Source organism: Strix aluco, chromosome 5, assembly GCF_031877795.1.
Source record: "Strix aluco isolate bStrAlu1 chromosome 5, bStrAlu1.hap1, whole genome shotgun sequence".
NCBI lineage: Eukaryota > Metazoa > Chordata > Aves > Strigiformes > Strigidae > Strix > Strix aluco.
This window is the reverse complement of record NC_133935.1, coordinates 13,043,137-13,060,965: the sequence shown is the minus strand read 5'-3', so window position 1 is coordinate 13,060,965 and position 17,829 is coordinate 13,043,137. Positions and strand designations below refer to the sequence as shown.

At 37.8% G+C, this 17,829-nt stretch overlaps 1 protein-coding gene across 3 annotated transcripts in view; it reads left to right on the top strand.

Annotated features, from left to right (window-relative positions):
• BRAF (B-Raf proto-oncogene, serine/threonine kinase) overlaps window positions 1-17,829 on the top strand; it is an 88,355-nt gene that overhangs the window by 53,437 nt on the left and 17,089 nt on the right. For all 3 annotated transcript variants that reach the window (XM_074825999.1, XM_074825997.1, XM_074825998.1), the window contains exons 8-16: window positions 3,452-3,611; window positions 5,163-5,199; window positions 9,404-9,540; window positions 10,261-10,378; window positions 11,072-11,156; window positions 13,502-13,678; window positions 15,180-15,226; window positions 15,788-15,906; window positions 16,668-16,799. In XM_074825999.1, coding sequence (XP_074682100.1) covers window positions 3,452-3,611; window positions 5,163-5,199; window positions 9,404-9,540; window positions 10,261-10,378; window positions 11,072-11,156; window positions 13,502-13,678; window positions 15,180-15,226; window positions 15,788-15,906; window positions 16,668-16,799 — 1,012 coding nt within the window. The remainder of the gene's footprint in view (window positions 1-3,451; window positions 3,612-5,162; window positions 5,200-9,403; window positions 9,541-10,260; window positions 10,379-11,071; window positions 11,157-13,501; window positions 13,679-15,179; window positions 15,227-15,787; window positions 15,907-16,667; window positions 16,800-17,829) is intronic.

Genomic DNA, 17,829 nt, shown 5'->3' with positions numbered 1-17,829 from the left:
CAATTACTCTTGTCTCCTGACAAAACCTTTTTCTGTTTTGTCTTGATAAAAAGGGAGGGAACAATGTGCTTATCCCAAATACATGGTCCAAGGAAAAGGCATGTTCTATTATACTGCCAGGAAAGTTTATAGCATATTAAATCAAAATTTGACAACTCTTATCAGCTTGCTGCCTGAGAAACTGAGAATTGTTTGTTAAAGGAATGGCCCCATCTAAGAGGCTGGAAGAAAGTGTGCAAGAGAGGTGGTACAACCTCTCTAATATGTCAGAATGTTGACCTTTTTATTTGTAGAAGGTCTCATCTAGATAGGAGGTTGACTGTTAACTGCTTACAAAGGCCACAGGAGCAACAGATACTCCAATTCTGGTATTTAAACCGCTCCTTCTTTAAAACCCAGCCTGCTATACATATGTGCCACAGTAAACAGTCCTTTGCAGCAGCTGTGTTCTGGTCCTCTTGGTTTTTTGGTGTTGTTTTTTTTTTTTTTTTTTTGCAATATGTTTGGCACCTTGTTTGCATAACCTACAGGACTAGTTTTGTAACTTGCCTGGAATAGACAATGTCGCTCTCTTCCAAATCATGATGGCTGACCCTTTTTGTCCTTTCTACCCTCCTGGATTAATTAAAATTTCAGAATACTGTAAGAACAGATTTTTGGTAGCTAAGAGGATTGCTCCATTCTTTGTGGTGAAATGTTTTCTGTAGCTCGAGATCTTGATGCAGATCAAGATACAGCCTTTGCCACACACAAGCAGAGGCTGGTGGTAATCTCTTCTGAGCTTGTGCTCTCAGGCCATCTCAGCTAGTAAACCACGTGTCTTTCTCTTCACTAGTTAACTTTTTCAAGCAAAATTTCCATTTAGCAAAAATAACCTACCTTTTTGCAAGTGTCCCAAGGACACCCATTCATGAAATCCTGATTGTATAGATGGAGCACAAGCCCAACTGCATATGGGACTCCCATCTCTGGATTCTTCGGTGTCTAAAGCCCAGAGATCCTCCCAATAATAGTTTAGAGACTTCAGAGTTCTTTATTAGCCTGTAATTGTTTTCTAAAGATCTGAACTTCCCCCATATAGAGTTTAATGAGTAGAAAGATCTATTCAGGTTGTTTTCAAACATGGTATGACATAGCTTTCTATCTGTGCTAGTAACACAATAAGCATGATGACCTGTGACCAGAAATACAGAAGTATTTGCAGATTCCCTTAGCAGATGACCATTTATGACTCAAAGGAGGATGTAATTGAAACAATATTTTCTGCAATTTGGTTTTCTCTCCTTGGCTTACTCATCACAGAAGATCTGATTGCTTCTGTTCTCGTCGTGTGGCAGAGCTCAAATGCTGTCTCTCAGTCACTCATTGCAATGATCTGATATTTGTTCTTACACATTCCCCTTAATTTCGTTATTACTGAGAACTCTCAGGAAGTTTGGGCAGGAGTTAGCTATCCCAACAATGACAGTAGTGGCCTGAGACTTTTTAGGCTTTACTTACGAAATCGTTCTGTGCAGCATCTGACACGCTTGCCTTAACATGAAAATACAGTGCCTTAGAATGTCAACCAAGTGCTGTGTTTGTATCTGTACAATATCCCATCTCCTGATGTGGGTTCTGGTTGCATGATTTCCTTACAAAAATGTTTAGAAGTTCAAAAATTTCTCATCTACAATAGAAAAGATGTTACCCAGAGGCACTTGTTAGCAATGAATGAAAACTTTAGCTTATGTATATGTATGTTTCTGAAATTCAGAGCATCTTCTAAAATGCTGGGCTGTTCAAGGCCCTTTCTCAGAGATTTGTCTGTTGGCAGTTTCAGTTCATTGCTTCCTAATATCTTCCCAATATTTATATTGTCATGAGACAATAGGTAGCAACTTTTAAAAGAAGTTAAGCAGGGTTAAACCCACTATCTATTCTTCCTCTGTCCCACCTCCCCACTTCCAAAACATAACCTAAGTACTTTTTTACAAGGCTTCACTAGACTGTTATTTGACTTAATTCACAAGTGCTGTGTTTCCCTCTTCTCAATTGTGAGACTTGGCCAGGAAGGAAAAGATGACAGGTACTTAGGATACAGATAACACCGAGTTCTGGGATCAGTGCCAAACTGTATATTCAATGAAAGCTAGGATAAGTCTTTTAAAGCAGACCCATTTCTGAAAAAATGTCAAGAGATCCTGTTGAAAATGTTAGTTGTCTCTAAAGATCTTTGGAGAGGCCAGGGAGTGTTCGCTTGCAGGAGGTAGCACCAGGACCTGTTGCTGCTATATGCTGCTGTATAGTCTATTTCTGAAGCTTCTCCCTGTGGGCATTGCCTTGGTGGGCATGGTAACTAACCCATGAGTAACTGAATGGCTGGAAGACTCTGCTCCTCTCTTAGGAATTGTGTTTTCTCTAAGTCCTAAAAACCTTGTTGCCAGATATCATATATATTTTAACATAAAGTTTTCTTTGACAAAGGTGGCAAATGCTTCTCATTGACCTTTTGCCTTATATCTATTAAATTGAATTTTTAAGACTTAACAGTGACTGACCTTGAGTTGAGTAAGAGATAAATGCCAATTTATCGTACTTTAACAAAATAAATGGATAACCAAAGAAGTTATATTCTGCCTTCTTGCAAACAAAAAAGCAAGTGTTTAGATGTTTTGTCTTTTAAATATATGATTCCTGGTACCATAAATTAAAGACTTTATCTACATTTATGACTGGCAGCATTTGCATTTCTTCAGAAAACTTTTCTGTATAGACTGAATGCTTATCTTTCAAGTCAAATCTATTGCATTGCCTAACCTTAGCACTGTAAATAATGTTGTACTATTCAAAGTTATTTCTTAAAGGTTGAGGTTAAGAGGTGTAATGTTTATTTTTAGTATCAATAGTTCATATTATGTTGGCTATAATATTAATCAATTATGTTGAATGACCAGTATGTAATTTCCAGTCTTTCTTCAATGAACAATAATCCCATCCATCAAATTTGTCCTATGGCATCTCCTGGCTATAGTGTTGATGTGAGATGTTAAGCATTTTTAGTTCTCAGTGGGTTGCCATTAAAAAGAGTGTATTGCATGAACTCTGAAGTGAGGAAACTGCACAGTATCTTGCCATCTGCATTAAATGTTGGACTGCGTGAATTTTTCAGATCAGGATTTATTATTATTAGTTTGGTATGGTATGTTAGGGGTTTTTGTTGGTTTTTTTTTTTTTAACTTGGAACACTTCACAGCCATGTAATTAGATGGTTTGTGCAGTGGAGAGTTGTTGCAGTTGATCATAAGGGAGTAGAGATTGTTCATTATAAATTGTTTTTATGCAGGCCTTTAGATCAGTGTTTTTAAACGTATGTATTATTATAGTTGAAAAGGACTTACCACACCCACTATGCAGTATTTGAAGCCATTTGTAGACCTAAATCCTCTTTTTCCTTGACTTTGTTTCTCAGACCACCAATTCTCCCTAGTCCTTCTCCTTCAAAATCCATTCCAATCCCACAGCCCCTCCGACCAGCAGATGAAGACCATCGGAATCAATTTGGGCAACGCGACCGATCCTCTTCAGCTCCCAATGTTCACATCAATACAATTGAGCCAGTCAATATTGATGTAAGTATTAACAACATTTGGGTCAGGAATAGTAGATTTGATATTTCCCTTATGAATATCAGTGCATTAAATTTATTATGTGTACACACGAGTGCCGTGTTTCTGAGCTAATCCTTGGTGGTCTGTCAGAGTCTTCGTAGATCCCATGTAAGACATTTTTGCTGTTGAGAGCTGTAAGAATGCAAATAACCCATTCTCCAAAAGCAGAACTGCATTCTGACTGTCCTGTCCTTTCATTTTCAAAGAAATGTTCTGCCACAAACCACTACTCTTTTTTTTTGTCATTAGTCCCAAGGCTCGTTCATGCTGCTAGCCATACCACAGTGTTAAGAATGAGAGCCATTAACCACTCTTGCAAACAATTATGTGTTAAGCATGTTTCTTTATATGCAAGATAGGGATTTTTAGTATTTGTAATTCAAGTAATATTTCTAGCATTGAATAAAATTAAATTATTGCAGTCTTACTGCAGATTTACTGAATGTTCCTTAGGATTTCAAGAGCCCAGTATATATTGTTCTGAGCATTCTTTTGGAGTGTTCAAAAACTGCTTCACATAACTCATTTTCCACATTCTTGAAATTTCTGGATGCTGAATCATAAATAATAATGATGGCTGATAGCAGGTGTAAGGCCAGCTAGGACCTTTCAAAATGTTGGTCGCAACAACCTCCTTGTAATTTTGCTAACGTATACAGCTTGTATTTTACCTTTAAGTCTACTCTCTAGAAATTAGTCATTTGTTAGGTGAGCAGTCTTGAAGTCTGGCTAGATGCTAAGGCACAAAATCTGTTTTGCCTGTGAGCTGCGTGAAAGGTGTTAGTTGAGTATTAAGAGTGTGGCTGTGTGGACATTTGCATATGGTATATGGCAGTGGTGCAGCTGAGACGGGACCAGTGCTTTCAACTTGATGAAAACAGACATACAGAGGCAAACTGCTACAGTTTTCTAATTTTCTTCTGTTCAGAAAATCCTTAGTGTAGTTTACTTTTAGTCTGAATATGTTGCAGAAGATACTCTCAGTTCACAGTGGATTGCAAGTGAAGGAAACCTTTTGCAATTAGTCATTTCTGAGCAGAACAGAGTGTGCCTGGCTATGCAAATGAGATGCTTTGTTACAAGAAAAAACAAAGCAGAACTCGTTTGACTGATGTACCTCAGTACAGGAAATTGGTGTCCCAGCTTCTGATATGACAGTTCAAATAATTTGTGCCACAAACACTAACTAGAATGTTTGGTTCGATATTTCTTCATGCGTTTTGACCAACTGCGTGTTTAAATCAATATTTTCATGTCAGCATCTATTTTTGGTGGTGTACATTTCACTTCACTACTGAGAGATGCTGTTTTAAAGCAACTAATTTTGAAAAGTTTAGTAGTTGTTATAAGTAGTTCTTCAGAGTCACTGCTATTGGTAAGCCAGGCTAGCAAACAGCTTTTAATTCATGGACAACATATGAGATTACAGATTCTCAATTTGATCAATCTTAATTGATTCTGGTATGTAAACAATAGTACCTAAATTAAACACTTTTTTTTTTTAATTTATAGGACTTGATTAGAGACCAGGGTTTACGAGGAGAGGGAGGTAAGTAGTGTTTAAACTAGTTACTGTGCTATATGTAATTACACAACCACTCTGTCCCTTCCCTTTGTTCTACTTCCTTCTACAAAACACAGGCACAAAGGAAAATATGACTAGAACAAAATATTAATTTGCATTTGCTTGTCCATGAACTTAATATTTGTCTAACAAAGGTTTGAGTCATTTGCCAGTCATTATGGGAGTGGGGGAGACGGAAGGAGAAAAAGTTTTGAAGCGGTATCTAGTTTTTTAGTTTTAAAATTATCTTGCACCATCACTTTTTTGCTCAACACAGACACACTCATTCACTCACATGGCTGCACACAGATATGCTACAACTTCCCAACTCTCTCAAAGATTTTTATGCCTGTTGTTACCTTTCCACCCATGGAAACAACGGGGGTTTTCATTGAAAACTATCAACGTGGTAGATGGACCTTACAGACAAACTGCTGCATCCTAAAGCAGCATGACATACTCCAGTTCTTCTCCCCCTCTGCCCCTGCTGAAGATGCTGCTTTGCTGTACTGCATGCCTGTGCTACTCTTGGAACCAGGTTGTTAGGACCTTACACTAAGGCCCGGTCTTCTTATGTTTCCTTCAGTAACACACAGCCCTAATTCACAGTTAAGTCAGGACTAGTGCCAGAAGATGTATTTTTTTTCACATGTTATGCATGGGTCTGTTAAGTCACTTCTCCCACTGGCTGTCAAGGTCCTGAGAGGGCTTCTTATGTGCTGTATTTATTCCTATGAATATAATAATAATAATATAGAAATAAAGACATACTAAGTAGGGCAGGCATGTGACAGTTTTTCCAACTCCAAATCATTAATGCAGTCGTCTTCTACTAATTATAACTTGCTTCAGCCATAAGTAAAGACTGAATTACCTTAGTACACTCTATCCTAATCTCTAAGGTTTTGTACTATGGGCTATCACTGACTTTGTTTCTCCCATCCAAATCTGGTAGTCGGTAGGATGGTACCTACCTACTACGTTGTGTTTGATGGAGCTATTTTTAATTATGCCAGCAATAGACCGCTTTTAAAAAAGAAATTTCCTTTAATCCTGCAGGCCTACTAATTTAAAGTTGCCAGTTTTAGCTATTTTTGTATGTGTTGATAGGTGTGGCTCTCCAGTTTTGCCCATTTTGTCCAGCATTTAAATGTTGTGCTATCATGTTGGTTTTAACTTCTGATCATAAACTGTCTGCTTGGCATCTGAAAACAATTGGCAATTCCCAGTCCTGAAACAGTGTTATTAGTAATTGACTTTTTTTTTTCTTCAAAGTACAGAAGCAATCTATGAATAGGAGTCAAAGCATCCTAGTTATTTCCCATGACTTCTTTCATTTCTTCTATGTGTCTGTCTTTCTGTCTCTGCCTGCCCGTCTCTTTCTCTCTAACAGCCCCTTTGAACCAGCTGATGCGCTGTCTTCGGAAATACCAATCCCGGACTCCCAGTCCCCTCCTTCATTCTGTCCCCAGTGAAATAGTGTTTGATTTTGAGCCTGGCCCAGTGTTCAGAGGTAGTTGGGCTCTTCTTTCTTGTTTTCACCCAAACAAAATACGTAAAACCACAGATGCTGTTTGTGCCTCACCCTCACACCGTGTGTATGTAAGTGTGTGAGTTTATCAAAACACCTCTGTTTTTTGCTTGGCCTGGCTGGAATGCTTTGAATGTGCTTTTCACACATACTCACTTTCACCTTTACACGCTTGAAAATGACTATAAAGAAACTCTGACTTAAATCTTCAAAAGCAAGGAATTTCATAGTTGAGGTTTTTATGTGGACCTTAACTTAATTTTTCTAAACAAAGGTCCTTGGATTGCATTGCAGTGATATTAAAGTGACATCCTTAACTTAGAATTTCCTTGACTGTTCAGTTTAAGTCAGTTCAGTGCTTTAACAGTTTTCTATACTCAATATTCTTTGTTTTGAAAAGTGATCTAGGAAATAAATCAAATGTGAATTACAAACATTTCCATTGATATCTTGTTAGGGCTCAAGCTTTCCAAGTAACGTGTCATGTCAACTTTCAACAAATAGTTCATTTTAAGAACGTGCTATTGATACTACATTGGGGCCTGAGATGGTTTAGACCATGTAGATTTTATTTAGTTCGTAAATTTCCAGTGAAACTGTATTTGTGTCCTGTACCATGTGAAATAAGACTCTTCCATTTTCACATCATTGACTTTGGGGGTAATTCAGGCCTAAAGCTGTCAATGGATCTGTTGTATTGCACAAAATTCCAAAAAACTCTGTGGGATTTCATATGGTGGAGAAACCAACTAGTGAGTGAAATGTAAACATCTGTGTCTATACGTATACATGTAGAAATGGGTAGTTCAGTGCATGTAGTGTGGTTTTCAAATGCTACCATTTTGGCTGTTTCAAAGACTTTTGTTTCAGAATATATTAAGAGCAGTTCACCTTGTGAACTTGCAAAGTTCTTCCAGAAGTCTTTGTAAGAAGACAGGTGTTCCCAACAAGCAAACTGGCTACAGAATGGAGTATGTTACACACAGCTTCAGAGTCCAAGCTAATGACTTAAGTCCAACATTATCTGAAGTATTCTACTCTAATAACTTGGAAAACAGGCCATCTGGTATTATTATCAACAGATAACTGTAATGTTCTACCATGTGCTGTAAACGTTTTTGGTTAAGGGTGAATATTGTGCTAGCGTTTCTATATCATGGTATTAAAATTTAAGTAGGAGATTTAAGTCACCTCTAAAGGAAACACATTCTAGTAGAGCTTTGCTGTTACAGAGGAAGTCTGTAACCCAGTAAAACTTTTGGAAAATTGCTTGTGTTCTGGGAACATCATACATTTAATTCCATATATGTATGATTTCAGACAAATAACATGATAAATATATGAGAATATAGTGACCATAACACGAATGTGAACAAAAGCCCATCCTCCAGGTCACTGGCTTCTAACTGCTTATAAATGTAGTTACGATGCCCAATATGCATCATTATTGCTGCTTTATCATGTGGGACAAAGTTTATGGATGCTGTGTCCCATTTTTGATTTTCTTGTATGTCACTATTTTGTGCTTCCACTTCTAAATGTATGGATTTTTGCTCAGTGAGGACAGGCAGTGATAGATATATATATAGTCTGATAAATTAGCACGCACTGAGTGGCTGAACTTGAGCAACAGTTTTAAAAGTCACAAAGTCAATTTTTTAACTCATATTGGGATTAGGAGACACTTTTTTGGTAAGAAGGGGACTTCTGAAGGAATGTGAGAAGTATTGTCTTTTACCGCTTCCCAGAGCACTGATGTGAGAAAAAGTATTGGAATGTTGGACAGCGACATACATTGTTTAGCAGAGCAGCATGAATTTAATTAACAGTTGACCCTATTTTATGTCCTTTGCATTGGGAGGGTCAGCATAACCTTGTTACAAATAATTATGGTGTATTTTAAAAAGCGGTGTCTAGTTGAAGTGCTCTATTTGTAAAGAGCCACTGGGGCTCTTAAACACAGCTCTGTAAGTGACATCTTCCTGCGTAGATTTGTTTGGATAACATATAGGCTACAGCTATACTGTTCTTTTTTGTATTTAATAGAATATGCTTCAAATAGCTAACTAAAGTACTTGTTCTTTTTTAGTCCTTTCTACAGTGTAATATTTACTTTTAAATAAGAGCTCTCTGCTAACAGATAGCTTTAAAACAGCCAAATGGTTTTCAGGTGGCACTTGGAGACTCAACCAGAAAACATTTCAATTTTTTGCATTTGGTCTATTTTGATTCCAAAGTACAGTATTTCAGCTATTTACTGGGTTCTTAAAAGGTTAGCTATAAGAAATCTGAGAGGTAGCTGCTGCTAACTAAAATGCTACTACTTTTCTTCTCAAAAAAAAAAGGTGGAATTAAAAAATATATTTTCAAATTTTTTTTTTTCTACTTAAAGAGACATTGTCCTTCTGATAATTCACAAAGACTGGGGACTATCTGGTATACAGGGGTGTTTGCGATAGACTTGTCTTTTCCTCAAATCGAAGACTTGAGCACTAATCTGATATTAGGACAATATTCCTAGTATATGTTTGTTCCCTCTTAACATTTACATTGGTGTTTGGAGATACTGTATCTTAAACGCAGTTCTTGCACCTAATAGCAATACATTCTTGTAAGCTGGCTTCTTACAGATAAAATTATCCTGTTTCTGAAATTTAGGTTCAACTGCAGGTTTGTCTGCAACACCTCCTGCCTCTTTGCCTGGGTCACTCACCAATGTGAAAGCATTACAGAAATCACCAGGACCCCAACGGGAAAGGAAATCATCCTCATCCTCAGAAGACAGAAGTAGAATGGTAAGGAAAAGATCCACTACTTTCATTCGTAGTATGGTATATTCATAATATAGAAATAGTACACAACCATGTTCCTCTCGCTTTTCTTTCATCAAAGCTTTCTGAATTATTTTGAAGATGAGTGTGGTAATGATCAAGGGCTTTAAATCAAGAAATAATGGAATACTGAAATTGTGGGACTGACATATAAATAATTTAAATAATTGACTATAGTTTAAATAATTGACTATACTCACTTTTACTCCATTGCACCCAAATGTCTTGGTGTGCTTCATATTATAATGCCAGTTTCCCTTCAAATAACAGCTTAACCTTTTCCACCATGATTCATGAACTTTGAAAGTTCTCTAGTGATTCTCAAATGTAACAGTACATAAAAATGTCTGCATTTTTTTAAATTCACAGTTTAGCATTATGATTGAGTAAGAATTGAAAAATAAATGAGATTTTCTTTTTGGTAAGAGTTTCTTAATATTTACTGGGTTTAACACTGCCAGAAACCTGTGGCAAATATTTCGTGCCAGGAAATTAGTATAACTGTGTGCTGAGGTTTTGTGTATGACTGGCTTGAAAAGTCAAATGCAGTATCTGAAAAAGAAAGTTATTTTAGGACTTTAATCATATGAAACGCTTATACCAAATCTTTAACAAAGGAGCTGTTTTCACAGACATTAATGCGCTTGCTTTCTCCATTTCTCTTGTTTGTGTATATATATAAAGAAAACCCTTGGTCGACGGGATTCAAGTGATGATTGGGAGATACCAGATGGACAGATCACAGTTGGACAGAGGATAGGATCTGGATCATTTGGAACAGTCTACAAAGGAAAGTGGCATGGTATGTGGCCGTCAAGGCAAACAGTTATTTTTAGGCAAGTAACATTGCCTGCTGGGGGCCACCCAGCTGGAAAGCAGCTCGGCAGAAAAGCCTGTGGGTATTCTGGTGGACACCAAGTTGAACATGAGGCAGCAGTGTGCCCATGCCGCATAGAAGGCTGATGATATCCTGGGCTGCATTAGGTAAAGCATTGCCAGCAGGTCAGGGGAGGTGATCTGTCCCCTCAGCACTGGTGAGGCCACACCCGGAGTGCTGGGTCCAGTTCTGGGCTCACCAGTACAACAGAGACATGGACATACCAAGGAGAGTCCGTTGAAGGGCTATAAAGATGATTTTTAAATTAGTAAGTAGTGTGCTAAATAGGTCATCTTAGAACTTCAAACTGTTTAGAAACTCAACTCTTGCGTGTTCTTCTGAATTAAATATTAGGGTAAAGATGAAACGTACTAAAGGCTGAAGTATTGATGAATGAGGATTTAAAATGTGTATTTGGAAAGCTTTGACTTGCCTAGGATTTCTCAGAGTAAAATAAGAATAGTGTATATAGATTTTACAGAATATTTACTTATTTTAATACTGTAGTGATTTATTTCATGAAAGCTAGAAAATAGGGTATTTCTGATGCTCTATATAGCATTTTCTCAATAGAGGAGTATGTATCAATGACACTTAATAAAAATTGCTATTTTAAAGGTGATGTGGCAGTGAAAATGTTGAATGTTACGGCACCCACACCTCAACAGTTACAGGCTTTCAAAAATGAAGTAGGAGTGCTCAGGTAAGAATATTTTTAATGGCGTAAAATAACGTGTGTAGATTTATGCTACATTAATAATTGAATTTTAGATTCCCATTAGAACACATTGGCCTTGTTCCTCCATGATGATACCTTGGGCAGAAAATATAACTTGCCATTTAAAAATATTTCTTTGTATCCAATGCTAGCTCTTCCTTCCCCTGTATGTGTTTGTCTATATACCTATGTTGTGAATATATCTATGTCTAAACACTCAAGATAGGACTGGGTTTTGCTGTTGTACTACCCCGAGGGCCCAGTCAGGCCTAAGTGTGAACTGTAGGCCTTTCTTCCTATGATCCACGTTTTGAGATTGAAGGAGAGCATGACTAATTTTTGGTTTTGAGCTACAGCACTGCCCACGTTATCCATTGTTTAATAGTTTCTGTTCAGTAGCATTCACTTCTTTGAGGTTTTTTTTTTAAATGGATTTCTCATAAAGTCACTTCTTGATTTCCTTTTCTCATGTCTACTGCTTGTACTTTCTCAGAGGAAGTATTTGTCTTGGGTTCAGTTCTTCAAAGAGGATCGATCAACACAATGCAAGAATATTTACTAGGGAAGACCATTAGCATCCAAGTATAATCTTGAGCAGTGTCAAGCATAATTCTGTTTTAAGAAATCAAATAGAAAGAAGGTTTTTGCCTCTGGAAAACTGATGTGTTGAGCTGGGCAGCTGTGCTGGAAGATCATCCCCAATAAGTTACACGGTGAAAAGGGGATGGTCAGCCTTTTTTCCCAGGAACTGTTAGTTTTGAGAACTCTAAGCCCATCATTGTGGAACTAGAGGCTTTCTGGGGTATGCTACTTCAGATATCTCTGCATATTTTTGACATACCTGCTCATGAGAACTTAATGAAATCAAAAATCTTAGATTTCATACCTAGTCCAGATTTCTGCTGGCAGTCCCATAGCTGGTGTCCAGCCTTTCTCTGTTGTGAATCATTTCAGCACTTACAGTAAATAGTCAGTTGTCATATACTTTGACCCAGACAAGTGAGATTTACCTGTAGTTGTGCCTTTTCCATTATGCTTTTTCATTACTTTCTTAGCTTTGAGGTAGGATTTGCAAGAAACCTCTTTTTTTTTTTTTTTTTTTTTTGTTCACTCGGCAGTTACTCTCAGCATCACTTGACAAATCCTTGAACCTGAAAAAGGCACAGTCACAGACTGTGGAACTGTCCTAGTCTGCATTGCTGAAAGGAAAGAGGAGTTCACACTCTAGGCTTCTATGTTAGTTTTTTAATATAAGAAAGCATAAAGAGTTCTGCCATCTTCAGCAGCAGCATAGATTTAAAAAGCTACCACAGGTTTTAAGCTTGGTCTGTCAGGTTTCTTCAACAGCGAGCTGACTGCCTTTGGTACAGAGCTGTGTTGGAAGATTGTCTTTATTTTTCCTCAGCCCCTGGGAAAGCTTGGAAATACTCCAGAATTCTTAGGTGCCTCATCTTTGTAATATCTCATTGGTATGTTTGTGGAGGTATCTAGTTCATCAATTTGATGACAATTAAGAATGTGATTGACTCTTCCTACAGGGTGATGAGAATCTTTCAGATTTCACAGTGTATCAGTAGATTCTTTCAGGCCTTGAATCTGCTGGGATATTTCCTGAGATGATCCTCTCTGCATTGTTCATTATGAAGTTTTTCTGTCTGGAGTTGCTCTGTCTTTGAAATAGGTTTGATTTAATCTGGCCAAATCTCTGTGGTGAACTCCAGTCTCTCCCAGTGCTGTTTGGAAACAAGTTCATATCATAACCTTACTGAGGTACAGTTTTCATACCTGTTTCCATCCTTTCTTGTATGCTGGCTCCATAGAGAGTACAAAATTCTTGTCAAATAAAGCACTAAGAAAAAACCGAAGCCTTGTCAAGGAGGTGTGTTGATGGTTTCTGAACAGAAGGGTGGTCCTTCCTGGAAGCCTCTGAGATTGGAATTTCATTTTCGATGTCTTCCTGATGGGCAGCAACATCTCATAGTCAGACTGGGGTTGCACAAAAGCAGACCTGCCTGCAAACCATTGCTGTCACATGGGGCCTAGTGGTAACAGCGTCTTTTGAGCAATCCTGTGCTGGGTTGCTTGCAAAAGCAAGAGGAAGCAGTGCTTACCCCAGAATAGCTATTCCATGTGATTATAAGAAAGGCGAACTGCTGGAATAATTCATTAAAACTGAATCTAGCAACAGGTTATCGTGCAATCTCAGTAAAAGTTGAGATTGACACAACAACTTCTGTTTGGAAATATATATTTAGACTGTGATAGATCTGTCTGGGTTTTTCCTGATTTCCTGATCCACCTATTTTCCTCCCCTTTTTTATTTTCAACAGGAAAACACGACATGTGAATATCCTGCTTTTCATGGGTTATTCAACAAAACCCCAGTTGGCAATTGTTACGCAATGGTGTGAGGGGTCCAGCTTATATCACCATCTACACATCATTGAGACCAAATTTGAAATGATAAAATTAATTGATATTGCACGACAGACTGCACAAGGCATGGAGTAAGTATCAAATTACTTGTTTGCAAAAGAGTGTTGAGGCAATGTTTACTTATCCCCTTCACACTCTGACTGACACTGGCAAATAAGGCCAGCTGTCTGCTCACTTTGCCAAGCCCAGGGTCCTGCCTTGGTGATCAAAGCCTTTGGTGAAATGTTTATTATTTTGATTAGTAAAATAAACTTCATGTTCTTTTTTTGGAACATAGGGAAATACAAATCATCAAGGAAATATAGTCTTAGACAGTAGAATAAAGATAATTACAATGTAGTTAAACTTTCAGTCTTGTGGGCAAAGATTTCTCTTCCAGGCTTTACAGTCTTCACAGTGCAAATAGTCTTACGGTAGGAGGTAAAACATAGTTTGAAAAGAAACACCCTGTGAACAAAAGGACAGAATCCTGTAAGATAACACAGAAGGCAGACAGCCCTGTTAGCAAAAAGAATCGTGGTTTTTTTTTCTCCTTTTCTTATAAGTATTGTAGCTCTCTAAATAATAGATTTCAACATTTGAAGAAAACGTACCTATTTTGTTCTAAGGACTGTAAGTATTCCTTACTCCCATAGAGGGCAATTGAGCGAGTTAGAATTTACAAAACTAGTCCAATATTGTGTGTCAAAATCAGAACACTGACGGTAAGATCAGAGAAATCGCTCTCCAGCTGGAAAACCGCTATGATGATTGCAGTTCATTGTGCCATTTCTCTACTAAGTATTCTATTACATTTTCAGTCGAGGTGGGGAGGTGTTTGCAGTAACCAGCCTCAGCCTTCTGTTAGTCTGCTCATCTCCCCAGGCTCCCTCTGTAGGCAGTGGAGGTGCAGAAGCTGTTTTATGAGCATGATTCAGAGCAGAAACATGAATTGGGGCTTTTCCAGCAGGTTTATGCCAATCTCACTGACTAAACAAAGAGCCATGGGAGACTACTTGCCTAATTTAGGCTGTATCTATGCTGTGGGGCAAGTACTCTCCTCTGTGTTCCCTGCAATCTTATTTATCCAGTCTGCAATCAGGGCATCTTTTTTCCAGTCCCATACTAAAAAGCAGTCATCATACTTGAGTACACGCTGAGACTGGGAAGTACATTTAGCTCCCTCAATTTAGAAACACCTTAGCTAAAGCTGTGACTAGCCCACAAAGTGTCTTGACAGTCACCATTAAGGCTGGGAGGGAGAACCTTCAGCACTGAATGGCATGTCAAAAACTACTGGAGTTCTTTTATTCTGAATATTGACTTAGAACTGAAAAGCAGAAGTTGGTGCATAATTGTTATTTCATTCTTCAGTACCATCTGGTTTGAGCTGGAAATCTAAGCTATGTTTTTTTTTCTTTTTTTCCTGTTACTGTTGCAGGAACTGTCATGGGTAACTGACATTTTACCACCTTGATAAATGCGTGCAGTTTGAGTATCTAAGGAATTTGTGTTTCAGTAATACAGTAAATTTTGAGTTGTTGATTAGTGAAATATTATTTAACCCACCTAATTTATGATGTTCCTTTTCAGTTATTTGCATGCCAAGTCAATCATCCACAGAGACCTCAAGAGTAATAGTATCCTTTCTCAGAGATGTGAATGTGGAACATGATGGCATTCCTGTTTGGTTTTTTTTTTTCCTGCCAGAAATGAACTTACTGATGCAAAAAGCTGTTCATGTGTGAATATTTGCTGAGTTGAAATTTCATTGAGAAGGGGTAATATCACTGCTAGTGAAGTAAGGAATACGTACTATGTCTGTTGATGAGATTGCATTAACATAGCAAGTTTTGTTGTGTTATAACAAAGATTTTTGCATCACTTGATTTCGACATGCAATGAAAGATTACACCAGTTCACTTAGGGAATATTTTCAGCTTTTCTCATACTTGGCATTTCAAGAAAGCCACCTGGGCCATGGTCTGTTCAGCACTGGCCCAGTCGTTACTTACATAACCCTCAAGTACCGTAATTCACCATGCTGACTGCTTAGAACCTGTGTTACATGAAAACCTTCTTCAGTGATGGTGGATGGTTAAAACTGTTATGTCTAATGGTGCAGATTTGTAGCTGTTTATTGTTCTTGTAGGACAGGACCAGTACTGCTTGTTTGTTTTCCCTTAACATTTCCTCCTTAGATATTTTTCTTCATGAAGACCTCACAGTAAAAATAGGTGATTTTGGTCTAGCTACAGTGAAATCACGATGGAGCGGATCCCATCAGTTTGAACAGTTGTCTGGATCTATTCTATGGATGGTAAGCAAGGGGGAAGTGGTGTGTTTGTTTCAACAAATTTAATTGCCTTTGGCCAAAGTTTCTGAGACTATCCCTCCAGCACACTGACATATACAAGCTGTCTTAAGCTGGAAAAGACAAGCAGTAATATGAAGTACTAAATGAATGCTTTTCAGTTCTTCTTTAAGCATATGTTTTCCAGTACTCAGCAAAAAAACTTTAGCGTCTTCATCGCTTGTTTAAACTGAAAGAAAATGGTGGCTAAGGAGAAAGGGTATGATTAATCCAGAGTTGAGGAGAAGGTAAGAAAAGCCATGGAAAACATACTGCAAAGGAGCAGAGAAACATAAGATTATCTTACGTTTTAAGGATTCCACCATGGTTACTTTCAAGAGGTTATACAACTTGTGTAAGTCTTAATAAGAAGTATAGTTACAACCTCCTGTGCAGCTCCGCTTTCTCCTTTTCTCACTGAAAAAACTGAAGGCTCTGTTAGTTGGCATTATTTTCAGTGTTGTTATAATTCTAGTTATAGCTTCTCAGCCTGGACAAGGTCGTTTTGTTCTGTTATAGAGGAATAAAGGGATGACCAAGCTAAAATCAACCAATGGATTTTGAGATTCATATCAACATCCACTCTATGTTAGGACCCAGTAACATCTGAAGACAAGAGTGGGCCTTGCATCTGTTATACTCTGGACAAGTCCATGTTTTGTTCCTGGTATGTGAGGTGCAGCCCAATGTGGTGAAATAAACACAAATTCTTTCCTTTTATGGTACAGGCACCAGAAGTTATTAGGATGCAAGATAAAAACCCATATAGCTTTCAGTCGGATGTGTATGCATTTGGGATTGTACTTTATGAATTGATGACTGGACAGTTACCATACTCAAACATCAACAACAGGGACCAGGTAAGGGAAGGGATTGACTTCAGTCAACTACGGCCTGAAACAGAGATTGATTCAGCCTTGTGAAGTGCACATTTTGATGTTTTGTGTATTTGATTTATGTTTCTGATTCTGATCTTATGAGATGTTCCTACATTTTCTAGATCTGCCTCAGCCATGAATTTGCTTACTTCTCCTAATTTACTTACTTCTCTTGAGGGTTTGGGTTTTTTTGTTCTTTTTTACTTCAAGTATAGATTTTCAGCTTCTGAGCTGGTTGCCAGGATACTTATTAGGGAGAGAGCAGGTTACTTAATAGTAATCTAGTTTAGAATACTTCTGCAAAGGCAAGATGATCCTCTATATGTTTAGTTATTCCTTCAGTTTTGGGGTTTTTTTCCCCCCTCCCCTTACATTGAATAATAGTTCGGCAACAGGATTGACAAAATGGAACAGCACTCATCTCGCTGAATGTTTTATATTCATTTCTATCTTGAGAAATGCATGCACCATCTAATTGAATTTCAGGATATCAGCATTTCTCAAATCCTGCTTGATGGAGTATATGACTTTCCAGAGTGTGTGAATCCTGGAGGAAGATTACTTAATTGTGAACAAATATTCCTTAAGTCTAATGATAGGACATGCCTGTAATATATCTTCACAGGATAGGCATGTTTGCAAAGGCATATCTGATTCATTAGTTCTCTGTCTAATCTGAAAATAGTATCTATGCATAAAGATCTTTGGTGTAAACTATTTCATGTCTGGGTGGTGATATATTTATGTTGTTTCTGTGTCCGCATCCCTTGTTTTTTCACTGTCAGTACTTGAGAATTGCAACCATAGCAACGTTCATCTGTGAATGCCATTTTATAAGGCTGCTTCCATATTTGTCAGAACACTTCATCCCAACTCATCAAATTTGGAGTGACTCCTTTTTAAATTATTCTTATTTTTATTTTTAATTGTTTTTGCCTTTTGAAAGAATGAAAATGTCCAGATTCCTGGCCAGATGGATATAGCCTTCTAAAAGCAGTATTTGGGCATTGTT